This window comes from Camellia sinensis, chromosome 1, assembly GCF_055761805.1.
Source record: "Camellia sinensis isolate YWXY chromosome 1, ASM5576180v1, whole genome shotgun sequence".
NCBI lineage: Eukaryota > Viridiplantae > Streptophyta > Magnoliopsida > Ericales > Theaceae > Camellia > Camellia sinensis.
This window is the reverse complement of record NC_138961.1, coordinates 243605935-243614597: the sequence shown is the minus strand read 5'-3', so window position 1 is coordinate 243614597 and position 8663 is coordinate 243605935. Positions and strand designations below refer to the sequence as shown.

The 8663-nt window shown below is 32.0% G+C and overlaps 1 protein-coding gene across 1 annotated transcript; it reads left to right on the top strand.

The window, feature by feature from the left end:
• Positions 1 to 678: 678 nt before the first annotated feature.
• On the top strand, positions 679 to 6205 carry LOC114318634 (alpha-dioxygenase PIOX). Its single transcript, XM_028265570.2, has 10 exons — positions 679 to 907; positions 1026 to 1289; positions 2130 to 2279; positions 2385 to 2518; positions 2622 to 2835; positions 4056 to 4201; positions 4744 to 4971; positions 5064 to 5266; positions 5471 to 5714; positions 5824 to 6205. The coding sequence occupies exons 1-10, from the start codon at positions 800 to 802 to the stop codon at positions 6047 to 6049; spliced, it is 1917 nt and encodes a 638-aa protein (XP_028121371.2). The 5' UTR covers positions 679 to 799; the 3' UTR covers positions 6050 to 6205.
• The last annotated feature ends 2458 nt before the right edge of the window (positions 6206 to 8663 follow it).

The following is an 8663-nucleotide window of genomic DNA, read 5'->3' as shown; positions in this document are numbered from 1 at the left end:
AAATTATTTTGTGCCAAAAAAAAAAAAAATCTACTTGACAAGAAAAAGAAAATTTTGTTTCCGAAAGGACAAATTTCATCAGTTTATATTCAATTTCATCAATAAAAATAAAATAATAATATTTTCAGTGACTAAGTTAATGCGATACTCAAAATGATTTGTCTATAAATTATTGCGTCTAAAATCTTAATTTGTTGTAACGGTTAGAACCATTAAAACCCAAATTAAATAAGTTAACAATGAAATTAATACGCTTAAAATATAGAGTCTAGATCCCCTTCTTGAGCCCCTCCTTCATTCTCTCCTTGCAGGGGCCTTTGGGTCCACTTTGAAGTCCAATTTTGATAATCTAAACTGTTCATATTTTTAGATTTATTCAGTATATTATACTTGTAAAAAATCAAGTTGATCGGATATCAGAAAGTATGTCATCAGAAAATTGGGACTACAAACTATTTTTTAATAAACAGTTTTCCGAACACATAGTTTCTGATATCCGATCAACTTGATTTTTTACAGGTATGATATACTAAATAAATCTAAAAATATGAACGGTTCGGATTATCAAAATTGGGCCTCAAAGTGGCCTCGAAAGCCTTGCAAGGAGGGAATAAAAGACCAAAATAAAAGAGAGGATCCCAATTCTAAAATATAAAGCTCAAAATAAAACACAAACACAGATTGGATACTTTAGGTAACCCCAGTCCCCTATAAATAAGTAGTAACTGGGACAATATACCTTAAACATTTTACGAGTTGGGTTAGGAAAAAAGCTAGGACTCTCTCTCTCTCTCTAGTTATGGAACCCATCAAGGCTCTCTTAGCGGAAACTCTGCATCACTTCATTCACAGAGACTTCCATGAAGTTGTAGCAAGGATGACTCTCATAGACAAGTTTCTCTTCCTGGTAAACTTGCCTTTAAATCTCTTTCCATTTTAGAGTAGCTTTTTACTCCTCCATTTCACCATTCTTGGCTTAATTAACTTTGTGAAATGATGTTCTCTTTTCTTTTGTGGTAATGCAGATGATACACTCCATTGATAGGTTGGGGATATGGTCCCGGTTGCCGGTGTTCTTGGGTCTGATATATCTAGCAGTTCGGCGACATCTTCACCAGGAATACAACTTGATTAACGTAGGAAGAACACCGGTTGGTGTTCGGTCTAACCCAGCTGATTTTCCATTCAGGACTGCTGATGGTAAATTTAACGACCCTTTCAATGAAACAGCCGGCAGTCAAGGAACTTTCTTCGGCCGCAACATTCCTCCTGTTGATCAGAATGATAAGGTTTTTCTCTTCTTTTTTTCTTTTTGTTTTTAATGACTAGTTGCAGTTGTGCCTCACTCATATGGATTGGGGTTAGGGCTCTTCAAAAATCCGTTTAAACTGGTAATTTGGACTGAATCAAATCGAATCATACGATTTGGTTCAGTTCTATTAAGAATTGATTCGGTTTGGATTTATGAAATATGAGAACTATAAAAACGATTCGGTTAATGGATTTTATGAAAAAATCACAGTTCCAACCAAACCGAATCGAATTTTAAAAGATATATATATATATATATATAATATTAAGTTTTTTTTTTATTAATTGGTTTTTTTGTAATTTTAATGATATTATGATGATATAGATATGTAATATTAAGTAATGTCTTAATATTATTAGTTTTTATCATGAATTAAATATAATTAGTTTGAGTAATTATTTTTCTAATATTAACAATTTATTCTTGTAAATAGAAAATTTTGGAACCGTGAACCAAACTGAAACCGAACCGTTATTTAGGTTTGGTTCTGGTTCGATTTTACAAGTATAATGGTCTGGTCTGGTTCTTAAAATCATAGAATCGGTAGGATCAGTTTGGTTCTTAAATTTTCTTAGAATCGAACCAATTCGGACCGTATACACCCCTAATTGCGGTGGCGGCTACACAGCAGCCCCCTGAAGCTGCAGTGAGTGTTGGTGGGGCTCACGCCGAAACTATTGAGATTATCTGAATCATTTAATTTGAAAAATTTGTCAAGTAGAATCGGATTACACTTATCTTTAAAAAAAACAATTAGAATGTATGGTCTTTAAATGATATTTGTTGTTTTTTTTTTTTTTTAAATGAAAACATGCAGCTATTGAAGCCGGATCCAATGGTGGTTGCAACAAAACTACTGGCACGTAGAACAATGAAAGACAATGGAAAGCAATTCAACATGATAGCAGCTTCTTGGATACAGTTCATGATTCATGACTGGATTGATCACTTGGAGGATACCAATCAGGTCTGCTCAAATGTATATATATCAGTTTTGTACCAATAATTTTTTTGATAGGAATATGATTTTCTGATACTTTTGCTCATTCCGATAATATGAGTCTTGTTGTAGATTGAACTTGCGGCACCAAGAGAAGTGGCAAATCAATGCCCACTTCAATCTTTCAAATTTTACAAGACTAAGGAGGTTTCTACTGGTTTTTATGGCATCAAGAGTGGTTACTTGAACATTCGAACACCTTGGTGGTACGCACAATTATAATACATATCTATATATCTATAGGATTATTCGTGTAGTTATATATATCTATAGGATTATTCGTGTAGTTAGGATGTGATGTGAATATAGGGATGGAAGTGCTATTTATGGGAGCAATGCAGAGAGGTTGGGGAAAGTGAGGACTTTCAAAGATGGGAAGCTTAAAATATCAAAAGATGGCCTTCTTCTTCATGACCATGATGGGACTGTCGTCTCCGGTGACGTTCGTAATGGCTGGGCCGGCCTTTCCACACTGCAGGCCCTCTTCGTCCAGGAGCACAATGCAGTCTGTGATGCCCTCAAGGTACTTTTTAGAGGAACTATGTATGACCACATTTTTTAATTGTCACCATCAGTTTATTCTACAATGTGACTGTTTGAGAAATTGTAATTTTAGTTGGTTATTTTAATTTTTAATTATTTTAGTAGGTTAAAATTTTTATATTTGAAAAAATGATTAGATTTTTTTTTTATAGTTAAATGTAATGTTTATGAAAAATAAAATAAAATGATTAATAATTTGATGTGACATTTTATCTTATTAATTATTTTATTTTACTTATTTATTTATTTTTGTATATTTTAACCCAAAAAAACAAAAAATAACCTTTTGCCAAACAATTATCACTATCAGTTCATTCAAAGTTATTGAAATATATATATATATATATATATAATAAGGGGTTTTTTTTGATAAATTTTCTTTTTAAGAGTTTTATTTCATCTAACTCATAGTCTTTTTTGACTATTCCATTAGGTCCTATCCTATTTGACATAAGAAGACCAAAATACCTTCAATCTCTCCTACCATTGTCATTATGTTTTGGTAGTTCTCATGACCATTCTTATTCCCCATATCGTCACTCCAAAAAAATACATTAACTACACACCATTATTTAATGTTGATATATATTACACATAAAAATTAAATGTGGTTCTTTATTGATTGTCATTATGTTTTTATCCAAACATTAACTCTATGTGATGACGTGAGTGTTCACATTAGATAACGTGAATGCGAATGTTCACATCAGATGACGTTGTGATAAAGGTGATGTTAAGGTTCACATCAGTATTGCATCAAAATATACAATTACAAATCTCAACTTTCATTTGAATATAAACATGACTGTACGTGATGACGTGAATGTTCACATTAGATGAAGTGAATGTGAATGTTTACATCAGATGACGTTAATGTAAATGTTCATATCAGATAAAAGAGAATGTTCACATTATTTTTAATGTGTAATCAATTAAAAATATATTCACATTATATAATAATATAAAATAATAACATCAATGCTATTTAATTTATATATGAAATTTTCTATGTTTTGACCCTTTTCCTTATCTCTCTTTTCCCAAAACATTAAATATCAATATTAAATATAAGACATAAGAATCTAAGAAAATAATGTGAATTAAAAAAAATAACTTTATAAAATAAAAATATTAAAACACTTTTAAATAAAATTTATAAATAAAAATCTCATATAATAATTCGTGTGTGAATATTTGTAGAAGGAGTACCACGAGATGGAGGACGAAGAACTGTACCGGCATGCAAGGCTTGTGACTTCTGCTGTAATTGCAAAGATCCATACAATTGATTGGACTGTCGAGCTTCTTAAAACCGACACGTTGCTTGCTTCAATGCGTGCCAACTGGTAAAGCAATTTCTTAATCAGAGCCAATAAAGTCGCATTTTTTAATCAACTAAGCCTAATTTAATTGGCAACCATACTTTCTTTAAAATTTAGGTCGTGAATTTAATTCTCCGTAAAGGGTTGAATTAAGGGTATCTAAGTACTTAGATACTTTGTCAAGAATGAAAAAATTTTCTCTTATAAATACTAATCTAACAACTAATAACTAATATTTATTGATAAAAAAAATAAGTCACAATTTTTTTTCTTATATCACATCACCAAGTGATCAGAAGCTTTCAAATGAAAAAGACAGTTTCAGTTTCAGTGTATTTTTTTTTTTTTCCTTTAATGAATTTTTTTTTTCAGGTATGAATTTTTTTCTTAGTGAACAAAAGCTCAAAAAAAAAAAAAAATTCTTAATGCGTGCCAACTGGTAAAGCAATTTTTTTTTTCTTAATGAAAAAGACAGAAGCTCTAGGCTTTTTTTTTTTTTTCCCTCATATCATATCACATAACCATTATTTCGGGTATGGATTTTTTTCTTTTTTTTGACCGATCAGGTATGGATTATTGGGAAAGAAATTCAAAGAAACATTTGGACACATTGGAGGAGCAATATTAGGAGGGCTTGTGGGTCTAAAGAAGCCTGAGAATCATGGAGTACCTTATTCCTTGACTGAGGAATTTGTCAGTGTTTATAGGATGCACCCGCTTCTGCCCGATCACCTCCTCCTCCGGAACATCAACGCTGCTCCGGGTCCTGACAAATCTCCACCGTTGATCGAAAAGTACACAATCTTTCTCTTATTCATTCATCATCAAAAAAAATTTTTCCTTGTAACAAAATGTATAAAAATGAATTAATTAAATAATTACACAGGGTTCCTATGCCTAATCTGGTCGGGCATAAAGGAGAGAAAGCCTTAACAGAAATAGGATTTACAAGGCAAATGGTTTCCATGGGTCATCAATCATGTGGAGCTCTTGAGCTTTGGAATTATCCTCTGTGGCTTAGGGAAATTATTCCTCAAGATGTAGATGGCACTGATAGAACTACTCCCGTTGACCTACCTGCTCTTGAAGGTAGTTTTATGTTTGATGAACCAAGCTACTCAAACTCTACTCATTAAAAAGTTGTTCAAGATAAATTCATTAGCTAAATAAGTCAAATTTAAATATATTTTAAAATTGATTAAGTTTCAAATTAAAATTTTAAATTTGAACAACTTAATATTCTACTCGTTTATGAGATAAAGGAGCTGTTGATCGATAAGAATGGTTGTGTAGTTTACAGAGATAGGGAGAGGAAAGTTGCAAGATACAATGAGTTCCGAAGGGGCCTCCTATTGATACCCATATCCAAATGGGAAGATCTAACGGATGATAAGGAAGCAATTGATACACTCAAACAAGTGTACGGTGATGATGTGGAGAACCTCGATCTATTGGTGGGTCTCATGGCAGAGAAGAAGATCAAGGGATTTGCCATCAGTGAGACTGCCTTCATCGTATTCGTTATCATGGCATCGAGGTATCAAATAAGAAAATTCCATTATCTATATATACTTACTTTTAAAATTTTTAATTAATTATTTTTAAGTGTCCTGAAAGTTAGTCCGAAATTTTATTAACAAATGCAGGAGGCTTGAAGCGGATAGATTTTTTACAAACAATTTTAACGAAGAAACTTACACAAAGAAGGGAATGGAATGGGTGAAGAAAACAGAGAGTTTAAAAGATGTAATAGATCGTCATTATCCTGATATGACAAATAAATGGATGAACTCCACAAGTGCATTCACGGTGTGGGATGCACCTCCCAACCCCCACAATCACATCCCTTTATACCTTCGTATTCCCCAGTGAAGCACAATCTCTAATTATATACTATTTGGTGTGAACGTTGCTAAGTAAGTTTGTTGTTTTTTTCTTTTTAAAATGTATTTCACATTTAATAATGATTACCTCCAATAATTACATTTATCAAATAATCTAAAATATTAAAAGTAAAATTTCCAACTTTGTTACATTGTTGTTGTTTATTAGCCTTGTGTTGTATACTTGTATTCCTATGTGAAATATGATCTTTCAAAGATTGTAATAAAATTTACTTGTACCTAACACAAAGCCCACAAGGTTAAAAAAAACAACTTCATCAGCCCATTAGTCTCAAAAGCCAGCCCGCTACACCCTTGGGCTAACGTTAAACCGTCTTAAGGCATCGTTTAGGAAGAAGCAGTTTTTGTCAAGAAGTTAAAAAAAATAACTATAAAAGGTTAATTATTCTTTTTATTTTTTTACATTTTTTTTTTGGAAAAAATTTAAAAATTATTAAAACATTAATTCCCAAATGAATCTTAAAACATATCAGTTAGGAAAATCTAACTTCAAACTATTGGTTTAGGAACTTTACTTTTAATTAAAAAGTCAAAAAATCACTATAAATTATCATATCATTATCTCTACTTTTTTACATATATTTTTATAAAATATTAAAAAATTATTAAAATTATATATTCTCAAATGAGCAAAAAATTAATTCTCTGTGTGCACGTACTTTGCGATGGAAAAAGCAAAATAAAAAGAATGTTTGAGAATTGACTTTCTAAATAATTTTATTTTTATTTTTTATGAAATAATATACAAAAAAGAAAAAGAAAAAGAAAAAAAAAGAAGCTATAGACCTAAATAATTTATCAATTTTGTTATCAAATCTCTTACATGGATATGGAACCCACACAAATCCACTTGTGTGTGGGTCCCACACCCATATAAGAGACTTGGTAAAAAAATTGATAGATTATTTAAAATCCTTAAGACCATCTCTAATGGTTCATCAAATCCATCATCAAATAAAAAAGTAACTTTTTGCTTCCCCAACAGTTCATCAAATCCATCATTAAATCCAAGATTTTACTTTTCTGTCATCAAACTGAGAATTAATGTGTCTTTCATCAAATTACTGTTTATTGCTGTTAGATTTTTACCACCAAATGTTCTCCTGAATGACCACCTCAAGGCAAAAGTTTATAAAAAAAAATTACACTGTCCGATCGATTGGCCGATCGTCCGCCTGATCGACCCCCTTGGATGACCACCTCAAGGCAAAAAAATGTGAAAGAATTACACTGTCTAGTCGACCTATCGGTTGTCCGCCCGATTGACCAGTAGTTTGATGAAATCACAAATCTCTCCATTGGAGCACTTGATATCAAAGGAAACTTTTACTCAAATTTAATGAAAATTTTGATGCACCGTTGGAGATGTCCCTGACATAACTCTAAAAATAAAAAGATAAAAAAACCTAAGGTTACGTTTAGTAGAATTTTAGAATTATGATTTGGGAATAGAGTTGTATTTTGAGTTTGTGAGTTTTAGAATTATAATTTGAGTGTAGAAAATTGTTTGGTTATGAGGTTTGAAATATTTTTAAATTGAGTTTTGAGTTAAGTATTGAATTAAATTTTGAATGTTTAATGTGACATGCGTAATGAGAAAATTTGTTTGGTAATGAGTTTTCAAAACTTAATTCAAAAAGTTATAACTGAAAACCAAATATACAACTTAAAACTCTATTGAAAAATCTTATTAACAGTCATAACCAAACTATTTTTCAAATTCAAGTAAAAACTTTAATTATTAACAAAAAAATAACACTCATAACCAAATTCTTTTTAAAATTCAATTCAAAAAATTAATTATTAACAAAAATAAAGTAAAATAAAATAACCTCATAACAACACTTACACTCACACTTCATCTTCCTCCCTCTTTCCCTCCCCTTTCAACCACCACTGCTGCCACCCTTACCTCCGTCACCGCCCTCTCTCCTTCCAAATCTGCATAGAGTGTCACGACCTGCTCCCCGTATGTCACGACCCAAACCCGTCCCTATGGGTTTAGCACCGTAACCGGCTAGTAATCTGAGATTACCGAAGGCCTGCTTAACAGTAATACAGTAATACAGAGTACAGGGGCTGGCGGAAGCCAAACAGTAATTAAAAGATATCCAATGAGCTGCGACAGTCTGTATGCAAAAAGACTTTTCATATATATATATATATATAATCGGTACCAAAACAATATGTACAATATATACAATCATTCAGTACAGGGACTTAATCCCTATAAGAACAGTACAGTACAACATCAGTCAGTCTATACGATAATTACAAAACAGATACAAAAAAGGGAAAACTAAAACACCCCCAAAGCCCTAACTTGACAGGCTCGAAACCTCGCAGTGAGGCGCAATGGTTGGCTTTGACAAAAGGGAGTCTAACCCACGCTCCTAGCTCCGGTCTGGTGCCTGAACACCTACATATATATATCAGCAGTGAGCTAAAGCCTAGTGAATAACATAATGCGTAAAGAGGTTAAGAATGAATGTCATTTCAGTATTGAAAACAGTCAATTGATTCAGTGTATCAGTCATTCAGTCATAACAGTCATATATGGTACATCTATTAGCAGAACAGTA

Coding starts and splice junctions, on each gene's coding strand:
- LOC114318634 (XM_028265570.2), top strand. CDS start 800: ATGGAACCCATCAAGGCTCTCTTAGCGGAAACTCTGCATCACTTCATT. Junction 4,202..4,743: donor GCTTCAATGCGTGCCAACTG/GTAAAGCAATTT, acceptor TTGACCGATCAG/GTATGGATTATTGGGAAAGA. Junction 5,267..5,470: donor TGACCTACCTGCTCTTGAAG/GTAGTTTTATGT, acceptor ATGGTTGTGTAG/TTTACAGAGATAGGGAGAGG.